Raw genomic sequence first — 17331 nt, 5'->3', positions numbered from 1 at the left:
CTCTCATCAAAGCGCTTAAGCAGGTTTGTGTTGGGAAAAAAAGTCAAGCAGTGTAATCCATTTTAGATGCCCAATCCTCTCAGCATGCCAACGTAATCTGTTCAATGGATCAGTGACAAGGAGCGTCTCCAGAGTTCACTCTTATTACTGCTTTCACATAGGATTTACGATATTTTGCCTGCAAAAAAAATTGGGCAATGTTTATATGACCCCCTTACAAAGAGGCCCATTTTTACCACATTCTTGCCTGCATACGCCTTTTATACCTCCCGTGTGCAAATGTATTTGTTTAGACAGGTCCTAAGAAAGATTATAAGACAACAGAACAGCACATTTTATTTATGTAATTATGTTACATTCAAATGAATTAAATTAATAGTTAATTATTTTGTTCACTAAACAGACAAGACACACCTAAACATTACACAACAAGTTGGAAATCGCAAATTCAACAATGAGTGGTTTGGAAGGAATCAGTGGCACAGCGGTCTAAGGCACTGCTTCGGCAGTGCTAGAGGCGTCACTACAGACCCGGGTTCGATCACAGGCCGTATCATAACCGGCCATGATTGGGTGTCCCATAGGGTGGTGCACAATTGGCCTAGCATCGTCCGGGTTAAGGGACGGTCCCCAGATCCTCAATAAGTTCTACAGCTGCACCATCGAGAGCATCCTGACCGGTTGCATCACCGCCTGGTATGGCAACTGCTCTGTAAAGTGGATTATTTTGCTCTGCTCGGTAAGGGCAGTGCGTACAGCCCAGTACATCACTGGGGCCAAGCTTCCTGACATCCAGGAACTATATACTAGGCAATGTCAGAGGAAGGCCCAAACAATTGTCAAAGACTCCAGTCACCCAAGTCATAGACTGTTCTCTCTGCTACCGCACGGCAAGCAGTACCAGAGCGCCAAGTTGAGGACCAAAAGCCTCCTTAACAGATTCTACCCCGAAGTCATAAGACTGCTGAACAATTAATCAAGACTATTTTTTTCACCTTTATTTAACCAGGTAGGCCAGTTGAGAACAAGTTCTCATTTACAACTGCGACCTGGCCAAGATAAGCAAATCAGTGCGACACAAACAACACAGAGTTACACATGGGATAAACAAACGAAGAGTCAATAACACAATAGAAAAATATATATACAGTGTGTGCAAATGTAGTAATATTACGGATGTAAGGCAATAAATAGGCCATAGTGGCAAAATAATTACAATTTAGCAATTAAACACTGGAGTGTTAGATGTGCAGAAGATGAATATGCAAGTAGAGATACTGGGGTGCAAAGGAGCAAAAAAAATAAATAACAATATGGGGATTAGGTAGTTGGGTGGGCTATTTACAGATGGGCTGTGTACAGGTGCAATGATCGGTAAGCTGCTCTGACAGCTGATACTTAAAGTTAGTGAGGGAGATATAAGACTCCAGCTACAGTGATGTTTGCAATTCGTTCCAGTCATTGGCATCAGAGAACTGGAAGGAAAGGGTGCCAAAGGAGGAGTTGGATTTGGGGATGACCAGTGAAATATACCTGCTGGAGCGTGTGCTACGGGTGGGTGCTGCTATGGTGAAATGTATTTATATAGCCCTTCTTACATCAGCTGATATATCAAAGTGCTGTACAGAAACCCAGCCTAAAACCCCAAACAGCAAGCAATGCAGGTGTAGAAGCACGGTGGCTAGGAAAAACCTCACTAGAAAGGCCAAAACCTAGGAAGAAACCTAGAGAGGAACCAGGCTATGAGGGGTGGCCAGTCCTCTTCTGGCTGTATCGGGTGGAGATTATAACAGAACATGGCCAAGATGTTCAAATGTTCATAAATGACCAGCATGGTCAAATAATAATAATCACAGTCGTTGTCGAGGGTGCAACAAGTCAGCACCTCAGGAGTAAATGTCAGTTGGCTTTTCATAGCCGATCATTGAGAGTATCTCTACCGCTCCTGCTGTCTCTAGAGAGTTGAAAACAGCAGGTCTGGGACAGGTAGCACGTCCGGTGAACAGGTCAGGGTTCCATAGCCACAGGGAGAACAGTTGAAACTGGAGCAGCAGCACGGCCAGGTGGACTGGGGACAGCAAGGAGTCATCATGCCAGGTAGTCCTGAGGCATGGATCTAGAGAAAGAAAGAGAGAAAGAGAGAATTAGAGAGAGCATACTTAAATTCACACAGGACACCAGATAAGACAGGAGAAATACTCCAGATATCAAAGACTTATAGATGACCTGGAGCTAGTGAGTTTGACGACGAATATGAAGCGAGGGCCAGCCAATGAGAGCGTACAGGTCACAGTGGTGGGTAGTATATGGGGCTTTGGGGACAAAATGGATGGCACTGAGATAGACTACATACAATTAGCTGAGTAGAGTGTTGGAGGCTATTTTGTAAATTACATCGTCGAAGTCAAGGGTCGGTAGGATAGTCCGTTTTACAAGGGTATGTCTGGCAGCATGAGTGAAGGATGCTTTGTTGCGAAATAGGAAGCCGATTCTACATTTAATTTTGGATGGGAGATGCTTAATATGAGTCTGGAAGGAGAGTTTACAGTCTAACCAGACACCTAGGTATTTGTAGTTGTCCACATATTCTAAGTCAGAACCGTCCAGAGAAGTGATGCTAGACAGGCGAGCGGGTGCGGGCAGCGATCGGTTATTTACATTGACCCCTCCTCCACATTGTTTTTACACTGCTGCTACTCACTGTTTATTATCTATGCATGACTACATTTCTTTTTAGATCTCGCCCCCCCATCAATGTGCCATTACTAGATTTGTTTATTTATATTTACTTAGTTTTAAATGTTAGTTTGTTTTTCCAATATCTCATTTGTTGTCAGGTTAAGGTTTCTTTAATTTTCAAATATCAGTTTAAGGGTCAGCCGTATCATTCAGCGCACAAAGCCCAGACCTGCCTTCCTCCTGGGCAATTATATGTGAAACACATCTCACTGTCCTAGAAATACCTCGGACATGATGAAAACAGGGACAGATTTCCCCAGGGTGAAATTCCCCTTTTAAGAGTGTATTGCGTGCCAATGCGGAGGTGTAGCTCTTTAGAGCCAGGTAGTAGCTCAAAGCAATGACTGCATCCCTGAGATCTCCTTGTTCACCATAAGCTTAGTGAGTGAGACGTCTTTGGTCTGATTTGTAGATGACCTGTCTATTAATAGTTTGGCACAACCAGAATCACACATTAAGGATGACATGTTGATGCCACTGAGCAACCCACTGAGAAAAATGAATGATTGGGTTTTACTGACACTGGTTTAAAGTTGTTGTGGAGGTGATGCCCTAGGTTCCAATGTCATCTAGAGCAGGGTTTCCCTAACTCGGTTCTGGGGCCCTCCCTGGGGGCACAATTAGTTTTTTTGCCCTGGCACTACACAGCTGATTCAAATAACCAACTCATCATAAAGCTTGATTATTTGAATCAGCTCTCTAGTGCTAGGGGAAATCCTGACCTAGAGCATCAAAATACTTTTCCCTTCCAAGCCGTAATGGCCAACCTATCTGATTGTGGCGCCAGGAACCACATAACCTCATGAGAAACCCAGAAGGTCAAGGTAATGGACTGGTGCTGAAGTCAAAGACAGTGTGACATGTCACAGTTATTAACAGGTGTTAGTCTTGCTACCATGGGTCCCGTGGGACCTTTTTATCAGTGTAGTGGGAATGTGAGCTGACGAAGGCAGTTGATGCTATCTGTAATGGATATAGTACTCCCAACCCAACCTTACTTCCATCCAGACAAGGCGTTATCTTGACATCCAGTGAAGACCTGTCCCAGACCTGTCCAAGGCAAGAGAGACATTTGATGAGATCCACTCAGTTCATATTGTTATGAAGGAGCAGCTCAACTGGTGTCTGCGGTTTTCTTGTACAACAAAACCAACAAAGAATAGCACCTGTAACGTCTCTCCTTCTACTCTTTTAGGTTGTTACTGAGCACAGACGTCAGTTCAACACCCATTTTTATTTACATTTGGTTAAGTTGTTAACTAACGTGAATTCAACGTGTAATCAACAAAACATTTCACCATGTCATTGGATTTATGTTAAAAGTTGTGTGAAAAAAAGAGGAGATTCCTTACGTTGATGACAATCAGTTTTCCACGTTGCTTCAGTGTCATTTCATTACATTTTATGGTTGAAATGATGGGGAAACAACATTGATTCAACCGTTTTTTTGCCCCGTGGGTTTTAGCCTGAGTGATCACAAACTAAACTTGAATCCCCATCTTTTTCTTTTTCTGGGGACCATCACAATCAAATCCAAGTCAAATCAATCAACAATCTAATAATGCGTAGCAGGACAAAAAGATAAGAAACCTTTTTTTCTGTAGAGAAAATCTGTGAAACAACACAGAACATCTTTTCCTTTTTCTTGGTTTTCCCCTTAGGTGATAGTTTTACAGGCAGTCATGTGTTAATGATCGCACAGCTACACAGGAGGGAGACACAGTTGGTGAGCAATGAGCATAGCTATGTCTACAGATCTACCTTACAGCACTTCATCACGTGTTTGTTTGGCTTTTCTCCAGAAATAATGGATAGATCGCAAAGATCTACTGTATATGATCTAGAAAGAAAAAAAAACTTTGAACCATACTGAAGAACAGGTGTATGACTGTAATTGTACAATGTTTCAATGAGCAGATAGAACATACTGTAAGCTGGACTATTATCGAACGCGCCACAGAAATGTTTACACCATGTCTTGGTTACAAACCCCTGCCTTGCAACCCGAGTTTGATTGAATTTGGGCCAGAGGTAATGGAACTGTGGAAGATAAAACCATCCTCAACAGTTGAACTAGAATGATACCCTTTACCTACCACCATCCCTATCTACTGAATGGGATTGAACACACGCCAAATACTATCAGAAATGTTTAAAAACATATTTCCTAATGACCAGCTTACAGCTTACAGGGTTACATAACATCCTCAGGCGCTGAGTGATCACGCTCATGTTTATGTTCAGTATGAGGATAGAGGCACACTGGCTCTGGCTCAAATGGTGCTCTACTGGTCAAGAGTACTGTACTATATGTGTCTTTTTGGAAGACAGATACTTTATCAATGGCGACATATCACCTTGTGAGAGACTACGATTAAGCAGGGGGTGGTGGTGACGTATGGTGGATCCCGTATGGTGGGGGTGGAAGGCAGATTTAGTGGACAGCCCGGGGATGTTTGAAGTACGAGATGACCCTAGATGTGAGCCGAGGCATCGAATTCTCCTCAGCTATTCCTATTCAGCGCTCAGAATACTGATTGCGGAACCCTGGTTTCCCTGGCAACAAGGCCTCCTCTAATATAGCAACCAGCGCACGTGTCAGAAGTCGTTTTTTTTCTTCTTCTAATTCCAACCACCCCTACTTTACTCCTGTCTTTTCAAACGGTTACATGCCTGTGTTGTTGAGAGGGGTCCAGCTATAGACCTCATCTCTCAGACCTCTCCCCCTCATCTCTCAGGTCCCTCACCCTCATCTCTCAGGCATCTCCCAGGATCCTCCCCCTCACATAGCAGGTCCCTTCCCCTAATATATCAGGCCCCTCCCCCTAATATATCCGGCCCCTCCCTCTCATCTCTCAGGGCCCTCTCATCTCCTGCTTATGTTTAAGTGACACGTGATATTCTGGAGTTCCCCTGATTGTCTATGCAAAAAAATATGGGTCAAAAGAAATAAAAGCACAATGGGCTATGCCATCATTTTAGTTGAACTAATGTGCAATGTTTTAGCTTAAAATGGATGTGTAATCTGTTGATGCTTTGGATAGCAGATGTAACGTTAACAGAACTGAGGGAAAACAGTGCTTGGCAGGCAGGGGGCGATGGACACTGGGCACCGTTCATATGTTCATTGTGTTTTAGTTTTGGCCCAAAGTGTGTTGTCAGTCGTTTGGACGCTATCCTCTCTGTGGTAAACAGAAAAAAAGCTTCTGCTTCCTTCCTGTCTCAGGCCTGGAAGTGACGTTTGTAACTACTGAGAGGGGCCTGAGAGTGGAGGTGGGAACTGACAGATGAAGTCTGCGGTTATAATCTATTGGAGATGTTCACTCTTCCTCCAAGGCATTCCCCTCTGCTTTGAACATGTTTTATGAGCAGCAGAAATCCCTTTCTATCCACCTATAATCAGCTGGTTTGGCGTGCCGTTCTGTAAAATGTCAAGCAGGCAAGCACCCCAAGACAAAGAAGTAATTGAGGTTAAGTTGGAAAATCACATTGCTGGAGCCTATTATCTACTAAATAGAGGCCTGAAGCCATGATTATTGTCATTACTGTCATTGTGTTCCCGTCGGTGCCCCAAATGCCATCACTCACTTCCTGGGGCCAGTCATTGCATGGGGACAACAGTAAATGATTTTCAGTGTTGAACATTTGCACAGAGATGTCTTTAGGCCAGCTAATTGCCATGTAAGATTGTACAATATTGTGCAATGTGGTGCAGACCAGATTCCTTGCTTGTGGAGTTGAAAATGTGAGCTTAAAAGAAGATAAAACCGTTGGAAAGGAACCTTTTACCATAAATATCTACACAGTGCCATCTGTTGGCTGGCTTCAGCAGTATACTAAACTCCTTAATAAAATGTATGCATCATCTGATGAGATTAGATCGGAGCAGGAAGAATTTGTGTCACCAATTCATAGGACAAATGTTTAGCATTAAATTTGGTTATGTAACCCTACTCCTTAAATGCACTACTTTTGACATCACAGACTACAGGTTGTGGCAGTGGCAGGTGGATGGGGACCAGCCTAGGAGTGCATCATCTAGGGACTCGCTGCTATGCTGCCTGGCTAACTGTGTTTTATACTGTACCACTAGACACATACACAGATAGATGTCCTCTCCCCCCACTCAGTCAGTCATGAGAGGAGAGAGAAAGGGTGAGTCTGGATGTCCTCTCCACCACTCAGTCAGCTATGAGAGGAGAGAAAAAGGGTGAGTCTGCATATTCTAGTCTGAAGCAACTCACAATGGGACTGAGAGACCGTAAAAAGTTAGAACATTAATGAAATGGATGAGATATTTCAAAACATATTCCAGTCACAGCCTGCATGATTTTTTTCACAGTATCACTTCAAAAGGGACTGGGCAAGAGAATGCAGACACTAAGTGATATTTCGACAAGCATTCCCTTGGTTGTCAACTTCAGAAATATAAAATCCTTAGAGGCGGAACAGACAACTGCAGTAATGGAGTGCTATAGCCTGATCTATCCAGCCCCTGATCTATCCAGCCCCTGATCTTTCCAGTCAGAAATGCTTACATTCTGACAGGCCAATGTAATGGCCCATTATACACTGAACAAAAATATAAACACAACATGCATCAATTTCAAAGATTTTACTGAGTTACAGTTCATATAAGCATCTGGTGGTCACAGATACCTTTAAAAAAAGTTGGGGGCATGGATCAGAAAACCAGTCAGTATGTGGTGTGACTACCATTTGCTTCATGCAGCGCGGCACATCTCCTTCACATAGAGTTGATCAGGCTGTTGATTGTGGCCTGTAGAATGTTGTCCCATTCCTCTTTACTTGCTGTGCGAAGTTGCTGGATAATGTCAGGAACTGGAACACGCTGTCGTACACGTCGAGCCATAGCATCCCAAACATGTCTGGTGAGAATATAGGCCATGGAAGAAGTGGTACATTTTCAGCTTCCAGGAATTGTGTACAGATCCTTGCGACATGGGGCTGTGCGTTATCATGCTGAAATATGAGGTGATAGCGGCGGATGAATAGAACGACAATGGGCCTCAGGATCTCGTCACGGAATCTCTGTGCATTCAAATTTCCATCGACAAATGCAATTGTGTTCTTTGTCCGTAGCTTATGCCTGCCCATACCATAACCCCAATTCTACCTTGGGGCACTCTGTTCACAACGTTGACATCAGCAAAGCGCTCTGCCACACGACGCCATACACGCTGTCTGCCATCTGCCTGGTACAGTTGAAACTAGAGTTAATCTGTGAAGAGCACACTTCTCCAGCGAGCCAGTGGCCATTGAAGGTGAGCATTTGCCCACTGATGTCGGTTACGACGCCAAACTGCAGTCAGGTCAAGACCCAGATGAGGATGACGAGCACACAAATGAGCTTACCTGTGATGATTTCTGACAGTTTGTGCAAACCCATAGTTCCATCAGCTGTCCTGGTGGCTGGTCTCAGACGATTCTGCAGGTGAAGAAGCCGGATGTGGGAGGTCCTGGGCTGGCGTGGTTACACGCGGTCTGGGGCTGTGAGGCCAGTTGGGCGTACTGCCAAATTATCTAAAACGACGCTGGTAGAGAAATTAACATTAAATTATCTGGCAACAGCTCCAGTGGACATTCCTGCAGTCAGCATGCCAATTGCATATTCCCTCAACACTTGAGACATCTGTGGCATTGTGTTGTGTGGCGAAACTGCACATTTTAGAGTGGCATTTTATTGCCCCCCAGCACAAGGTGCCCCTATGCCCCTGTGTTATGATCATGCAGGATATGCATATAATTGGTAACATTGGAAAGAAAACAATTTGAAGTTTGTAGAAATGTTAAAATAATGAAGGAGAATATAACACAAAAGATATGATAGGAGAAAATCCAAAGAAAAACCAACCGGAATTATTTTTTTGAGAGAGAGACCATCCTCTTAGACATCAAGAGCTCCCTTGATGCAATTCCCACGGCTTCCACATGGTGACAGCAGTCTATGTCCAAGGTTACAGGCTTGTAACTTTAACAACGAATAAGAAATAACAGTTTTAGTAGGACAGTCTTGGAAATCCGTGTTTGCGCACGCCATGAAGAAATTACGCACCTGCTAAAATCGGTTTCATATTGAACATACTTCTTTCCGAAATAAATATTATAGTTTGATTACATTTGAGGCTATCTGAGGAGTAAATAGAAACATATTTTGACTTGTTGAAACAAAGTTTAGGGGTAGATTTTCGGATTTCTTTCTCTGCAAGTTGAACGAGTGGATTACTCAATCGATGGTGCCATCTAAACTTACTTTTTGGGATATAAAGAAGGATTTCATCTAACAAAACGACACCACATGTTACAGCTGGGACCCTTTGGATTACAAATCAGAGGAAGATTTTCAAAGAGAATATTTAATCTTTATATGTTTATTCAGTGCAGCAAACTCTCTCCAGAAGTTCAGTGAGGATCTCTGAATGATCCAATGTTGACCTAAATGACTAATGATGATAAATACAATCCACCTGTGTGTAATCAAGTCTCCGTATAAATGCACCTGCACTGTGATAGTCTCAGAGGTCCGTTAAAAGCGCAGAGAGCATCATGAAGAACAAGGAACACACCAGGCAGGTCCGAGATACTGTTGTGAAGAAGTTTAAAGCCGGATTTGGATACAAAAAGATTTCCCAAGCTTTAAACATCCCAAGGAACACTGTGCAAGCGATAATATTGAAATGGAAGGAGTATCAGACCACTGTAAATCTACCAAGACCTGGCCGTCCCTCTAAACTTTCAGCTCATACAAGGAGAAGACTGATCAGAGATGCAGCCAAGAGGCCCATGATCACTCTGGATGAACTGCAGAGATCTACAGCTGAGGTGGGAGACTCTGTCCATAGGACAACAATCAGTCGTATATTGCACAAATCTGGCCTTTATGGAAGAGTGGCAAGAAGAAAGCCATTTCTTAAAGATATCCATAAAAAGTGTTGTTTAAAGTTTGCCACAAGCCACCTGGGAGACACACCAAACATGTGGAAGAAGGTGCTCTGGTCAGATGAAACCAAAATTGAACTTTTTGGCAACAATGCAAAACGTTATGTTTGGCGTAAAAGCAACACAGCTGAACACACCATCCCCACTGTCAAACATGGTGGTGGCAGCATCATGGTTTGGGCCTGCTTTTCTTCAGCAGGGACAGGGAAGATGGTTAAAATTGATGGGAAGATGGATGGAGCCAAATACAGGACCATTCTGGAAGAAAACCTGATGGAGTCTGCAAAAGACCTGAGACTGGGACGGAGATTTGTCTTCCAACAAGACAATGATCCAAAACATAAAGCAAAATCTACAATGCAATGGTTCAAAAATAAACATATCCAGATGTTAGAATGACCAAGTCAAAGTCCAGACCTGAATCCAATCGAGAATCTGTGGAAAGAACTGAAAACTGCTGTTCACAAATGCTCTCCATCCAACCTCACTGAGCTCGAGCTGTTTTGCAAGGAGGAATGGGAAAAAATTTCAGTCTCTCGATGTGCAAAACTGATAGAGACATACCCCAAGCGACTTACAGCTGTAATCGCAGCAAAAGGTGGCGCTACAAAGTATTAACTTAAGGGGGCTGAATAATTTTGCACGCCCAATTTTTCAGTTTTTGATTTGTTAAAAAAGTTTGAAATATCCAATAAATGTCGTTCCACTTCATGATTGTGTCCCACTTGTTGTTGATTCTTCACAAAAAAATACAGTTTTATATCTTTATGTTTGAAGCCTGAAATGTGGCAAAAGGTCGCAAAGTTCAAGGGGGCCGAATACTTTCGCAAGGCACTGTATGTGTGCGTGGTTAACCCCCAGTGATATGACCATAGCACAGATATGTGCTGGTGAGAGGAGAGGCACTCTTCTGGATGCTGTTTCTGCTAATACAGTATATGTGGTGGGTAAATTCCTCAAGAGGAACACTGGATGGTCACTCTGCAGGGTGTGTTCTACCAAGCCCTGGGTATAGTGTGCATCCCCTGTAAGTATACCTATAGAACTAACTGCTGCTGGGTATCTAATGCTGTCTTAAACAGATGGATGAGTACAATAACTAGGGAAGTAGTAGTAAAATGTGTTAATTTGCTCGGCACATATTTATCAGAATATACATGTTATTTTTTCCACAAATTAACTAGTAATATCTGATGTATACTGCATTTAAAGGATAATGAATATAATTAATCTTTCTTTGATTAAATGATATATGGCTACAGTAACATTAAGAGAAGGCTGGTATAAGCTTGGTTTATACTTTGCATGAATGATTATATGCTTCATTTGTTTCCAATGGCGAAACCCTAATAATACCAAAACCTCGTCTAGCCTACATTGTTACCTTCCTCATCTTCTGTAGTCCAGCGCCTTCTACCTGACGGTCATCTATGTATTTTAAAAAAATGTAACCTTTATTTAACTAGGCAAGTCAGTTAAGAACAAATTCTTATTGACAATGACGGCCTACCGGGGAACAGTGGGTTAACTGCCTTGTTCAGAGGCAGAACGACAGATTTTTACCTTGTCAGCTCGGGATTCGATCCAGCAACCTTTCGGTTACTGGCTGAACGCTCTAACCACCTGCCGCCCCAAACCAGCGACCTATGGAACTGCCGCCCCAAACCAGCAACCTAATATCTGTAGCTGAAGTTAAATAAGCTACATTATTGAGGGTGATGTCACCATGGACATTTGTTATGGATACTGCTGTAATGGTGTCCTCACATTCTTTACCCACATGCAAAAGGCATTTAAAACATGTTAGCTACTGTTTAAAAAATATAGTATTAAATGTGCTTATATTTATTTTTCAAATGGGCTATAATATTTTTTTTCTTTTAAACCACACATTTTGGATGGATATCACAATACATTTGACATTTAAATGGATTAGTAAAGGAAGTAAATCATATTTTATTTATTAATTTCATCTGACAATGTTGTCTAATGCAGTGTAAACTTCTGACCCCCGTAAAGCCTTTGATGTGACTTGATAGAACCAGTGACTCCATTACAGAAGTATGTGATTGTAGGTTTTGTTGCAACGCTCCAACTCTTGACCACTGTACTTTCCCATTATTGATGTCTTCAAAACATGCCAATATATGACAGGCTTACTGCTTAGCTATTGATTTTGTGGTGTACCATCAGTTACAAAACAAGTCTTTCTAACAACTCAGATGTTGTCAGAGACAAGTTATTGCATTCTGTCTGTCACTATGGAATTGTTTGTGGACACTGACATTTGAGTCATTCAGCTGAAAATCTCTTCAAAGCAGACGTCATATACTGTATGTATGGAAAAATCGAATAGCTTCTTATCAGTATAATACCCTTTTTTTAGGTACAATAATACGGCCTATTTATTTAAAGTTTCCCTGATTTTGAGGCTACAGAGAGAACAATGTTAGCCTGGATGCAAGACAGACTTTCTCAGCCTGGTAACTCTGGTATAGAAACTGTTTGGCATTGTTTCATTAATGAGTGCTGTTTCTACGGAACACAGCCTATTTGAATGATTGGTTCACCTTTTCATCAGTAACCATGGTCAATGTCAGGGATTGCTAACTCCACTCATAGACTCAGAGGATGGTGATTGGACAGGTCATATTCTAATTGAGTGGAATATTCTAACTGAACAGACATCTCAGGCTGGCATCTAGGCTAGCACAATGTAACATTAATGACAACATAAATTTAGCTAATCCTGGAGTAAACTTTATTTCATGATAGACAATTTGTAAACAATTTGTTTACACAGCTATACATACAGTGGGGCAAAAAAGTATTTAGTCAGCCACCAATTGTGCAAGTTCTACCACTTAAAAAGATGAGAGAGGCCTGTAATTTTCATCATAGGTACACTTCAACTATGACAGACAAAATGAGAAAAAAAATCCAGAAAATCACATTGTAGGATTTTTAAAGAATTTATTTGCAAATTATGGTGGAAAATAAGTATTTGGTCACCTACAAACAAGCAAGATTTCTGGCTCTCACAGACCTGTAACTTCTTCTTTAAGAGGCTCCTCTGTCCTCCACTCGTTACCTGTATTAATGGCACCTGTTTGAACTTATCAGTATAAAAGACACCTGTCCACAACCTCAAACAGTCACACTCCAAACTCCACTATGGCCAAGACCAAAGAGCTGTCAAAGGACACCAGAAACAAAAAGGTAGACCTGCACCAGGCTGGGAAGACTGAATCTGCAATAGGTAAGCAGCTTGTTTTGAAGAAATCAACTGTGGGAGCAATTATTAGGAAATGGAAGACATACAAGACCACTGATAATCTCCCTAGATCTGGGGCGCCACGCAAGATCTCACCCCGTGGGGTGAAAATGGTCACAAGAACGGTGAGCAAAAATCACAGAACCACATGGGGGGACCTAGTGAATGTCCTGCAGAGAGCTGGGACCAAAGTAACAAAGCCTACCATCAGTAACACACTACGCCACCAGGGACTCAAATCCTGCAGTGCCAGACGTGTCCCCCTGCTTAAGCCAGTACATGTCCAGGCCCATCTGAAGTTTGCTAGAGAGCATTTGGATGGTCCAGAAGAAGATTGGGAGAATGTCATATGGTCAGATGAAACCAAAATATAACTTTTTGGTAAAAACTCAACTCGTCGTGTTTGGAGGACAAAGAATGCTGAGTTGCATGGAGGTGGAAACGTCATGCTTTGGGGCTGTTTTTCTGCAAAGGGACCAGGACGACTGATCCGTGTAAAGGAAAGAATGAATGGGGCCATGTATCGTGAGATTTTGAGTGAAAACCTCCTTCCATCAGCAAGGGCATTGAAGATGAAACGTGGCTGGGTCTTTCAGCATGACAATGATCCCAAACACACCGCCAGGGCAACGAAGGAGTGGCTTCGTAAGAAGCATTTCAAGGTCCTGGAGTGGCCTAGCCAGTCTCCAGATCTCAACCCCATAGAAAATCTTTGGAGGGAGTTGAATGTCCGTGTTGCCCAGCAACAGCCCCAAAACATCCCTGCTCTAGAGGAGATCTGCATGGAGGAATGGGCCAAAATACCAGCAACAGTGTGTGAAAACCTTGTGAAGACTTACATTGCCAACAAAGGGTATATAACAAAGTATTGAGATAAACTTTTGTTATTGACCAAATACTTATTTTCCACCATAATTTGCAAATAAATTCATTAAAAATCCTACAATGTGATTTTCTGGATTTTTTTTGTCTGGATTTTTTTTGTCTGTCATAGATGAAAATTTACAGGCCTCTCTCATCTTTTTGGTAGAACTTGCACAATTGGTGGCTGACTAAATACTTTTTTGCCCCACTGTACTTGTTGATGAAATGTTGAGGTTATATTATTTCTTCTTTTCAGGCTTCTGAACTTTGTCTAGACCCTGGATGTACTTGCGGGGGAACAGATATTTTATTAATCACAAAGATTGAGGAGTGCTGATTTAAAACAAGAAAGATTGTAAAGATGTTGTCAAGGCAGTACCTTCTTGTTGGAGTTCCTGAAGGCCACAGAGATGTCTATTGGCTCAATGTGGCCCTTCTTTACTACGGGTGGCTGGCCAGGGAAGACCAGCTGGTGGCAGTGCTGCATTTTGTCTAGCGTCCTGTGGACACAAGATGACGCTGTGATGCATCATGACTTTACATTATACATTTTAGTCATTTAGCTCTTATCCAGTAGTAAGTGCATACATTTTTCGTGCTTTTTCGCACTGGTCACATTGAAGCTGTTCTGGTGGCTCGTGATGGCCCAACGCCCTATTAAGACACTTTATGTTGGTGTTCCCTTTAAAATGGCAGTTACAGTGCATTCAGAAAGCATTCAGACCCCTTGACTTTTTCCACATATATATATAGGCTACATTGAGGTTTTTCTTGTATTATTTTAGGCTATATGGTAGTAGTGCATTAGCCTAAACTTTTAGGGATTAACTGCACACGCGGCAAATAGCTTACATGCCAAATGCTTTTGGGAACGGGCAGAAAAAGTAAACGTCAATCCACGGAAACAAAAAGGACAATGTCTGAGTTTAATTCAATAAGAGAAGCGCCGTGAATTGGAGAGTTGAAAATAAAGAGAAGGGAGGGCCAAAAAAGTAATATTTAGTGAAGTGGTAAAAGAGGATTATAGCAGTCCCGGCTACGTTATGTGTGATGATTGTGAGGCGGTTTGGCCTACAAATTCGACAGTCACAAGACGGGGACTTAATAGGCCATGGCCTGTCAAGGGAACTGTAGCCTACTGTTCAGATGGGTTAAATGGAAACTGAAATCTGGACACTGACTGTATGTCTATAACCTCTCACATAGCCTTAATATTAACTCCTTCAAATGTAGGCTACATTTTGACTTGGGGAAAAAGAGTGGAGAAATATGATTTCTTTCTTTCAGCATCTTGAGAGAATGCAAATGTGCAGTTAGATACCGTCTGTAGAGGTGCTATCTTTATCAGCACCATAAAAGCTGATAGTATTTTAATCACATCAAATATGCATCCAAGCAGAATTGGGTTTATCTTCTAGGCCAACATATAATGACAGAAGAAAAGCTAATTATAGACAAGTTGACTAACAAATAGCCTACCAAAATATCTGAAATTATAAGCAGAAACATATCACTGGCAACAAACAACCACGTTATGAGCAAGAATATGAAGCCTGCCATTGTCAATGTGTTTACAGTATGTCAATGTGTTCATTACAGACAGCGGTAACAGCTAATCATGACTGCAAATGGATTCAGTCAATCAACTTACCTGTTGCTAACAACTTTAACAGCACAGAAGTCCCCCTTCTTCACCTCTGGGAGACCACTTGGAGGCACCAGCATGAGATCTGTGGAGAAGCGGATCTCATGAGAATTTCAGAATGCATGTTCAGCCTGTTCAGGGGCAGAATGACAGATTTGCACCTTGTCAGCTCGGGGGTTTGAACTTGCAACCTTCCGGTAACCACTAGGCTACCCTGCCGCCCCACCCTACCTGTGAGATAGACATGTTGACTGTAACCCTTCCTGTGGGATAGACATGTTGACTGTAAACCCTTCCTGTGGGATAGACATGTTGACTTTAACCCTACCTGTGGGATAGACATGTTGACTTTAACCCTACCTGTGGGCTAGACATGTTGACTGTAACCCTTCCTGTGAGATAGACATGTTGACTTTAACCCTACCTGTGGGATAGACATGTTGACTTTAACCCTACCTGTGGGATAGACATGTTGACTGTAACCCTTTCTGTTTTCAGGAAATGTTGTGATGCTTCATTCCACAAAAATCCTAAGTGAATTATAAGCACCATGTACATCTTTAGTTGTTTGTGAGTGTGACTCTAGAAAATGGAACAGGGGTTATTCCATTTGATTTCAATTACTTTTTGACCTCACCCTTGACATTTGAATGGAACTTTCCATACATATTTGCCCATGTTAGAAGTGGTCAGAAAGTGACTTTTTGGACCTGAATGCAAAAACGTTCAGGAGATTTGTGCCGAAAGTTTACCCATTTTGCATACCACACCATACCATGAGACATACATGTCTTCATCACTGGAAAATACGAACGGTTGAGTTTGATATCAGGGTGGGTGTCATTTCAATCATAGAAATGTAATTAATAGAATGAACCTATCCTTCAGACCACTGCAATTTAGAAATTGTAATTTGATTGCTACCACAAAGATGGCCGTTGGTCCACCCATCGTCGAATGTAAACTTAAATGGGAATGTCTATTCTATTATCAATATTTCTATGATTTCAATAGGTTTCCTATGGAAGATTGACAGTGTACTTTAAAATAACTGATATTCCCATTCAAGTCAATATTATCTGATGTGTAGATATCCAACCATCTTTGTGTACCATTTGATTCCCATTTTAGTACATTTAACACCCACCTTGTGTTAAGAGCATGCTGTCTCAATCATAATGAATCATAGTGGCCAAAAAGCTGTATTAGCATGGGAGGCATCATTGAGGGCTTCCACCATTTTAATGTAGTCAACAGGTATGACTTCCAACTTCATTGGCTGATCTCTCCTGGTGACCCTGTTGGAGTCGTGAAAATGGACTACGTCAAATGGAGATAGCCTCAATGGCACTGCCCATGCTGTCACAGACACAAAGCCGAGTCCTCTTATCTATCTCTATGGTTTCAACCGATGGCGGCCAAAACTCAAACACTTCGGATGATATAAAATAGGGTCTAATGCTGTGTTCAAAATAACTGGGGGCTCGGAACTCTCTGACTTAAGTGCATTAAAAACAACTTGGACCTCGAAGAAAAGAGAGCCGACTGGGGAAAAAATCTATTTGAACAGTCATCCAACTCGGAATTCGGGCCTCTTTCTAGAGCTCCTACTTTCTGACCTGAAGATCACTGATGTCATGATTTGACCTGGTAATGTTCAGAGTCCCCAGTTGTTTTAACGACACATAAACTACAACATAGGCAAAAATTGAAAATAATCTGAGTTTATGCATTTTTTGATAATTTAAATTAAAGATACAAAAACAATTTAAAGTTATAGAAATGATCAAATAGTTTGAAAAAATTCTTGTAAGCTTTAAAATTATATCAAACTCGACCGTTAATCTTT

The 17331-nt window shown here is 41.9% G+C and overlaps 1 protein-coding gene across 1 annotated transcript; it reads right to left on the bottom strand.

Annotated features, from left to right (window-relative positions):
- Positions 1 to 319: 319 nt before the first annotated feature.
- Positions 320 to 15613, bottom strand: LOC139368831 (eukaryotic translation initiation factor 2D-like). The gene is made up of 8 exons (XM_071108234.1): positions 15489 to 15613; positions 14217 to 14337; positions 8615 to 8731; positions 8116 to 8294; positions 7399 to 7581; positions 6841 to 6928; positions 3738 to 3789; positions 320 to 2116 (listed from the first exon to the last, which is right to left on the bottom strand). The coding sequence occupies exons 1-3, from the start codon at positions 15560 to 15562 to the stop codon at positions 8648 to 8650; spliced, it is 279 nt and encodes a 92-aa protein (XP_070964335.1). The 5' UTR covers positions 15563 to 15613; the 3' UTR covers positions 320 to 2116; positions 3738 to 3789; positions 6841 to 6928; positions 7399 to 7581; positions 8116 to 8294; positions 8615 to 8647.
- Positions 15614 to 17331: the final 1718 nt, after the last annotated feature.

This window comes from Oncorhynchus clarkii, chromosome 16 (genome assembly GCF_045791955.1).
Source record: "Oncorhynchus clarkii lewisi isolate Uvic-CL-2024 chromosome 16, UVic_Ocla_1.0, whole genome shotgun sequence".
Lineage (NCBI taxonomy): Eukaryota > Metazoa > Chordata > Actinopteri > Salmoniformes > Salmonidae > Oncorhynchus > Oncorhynchus clarkii.
This window is presented reverse-complemented; position numbering and strand designations above follow the sequence as displayed.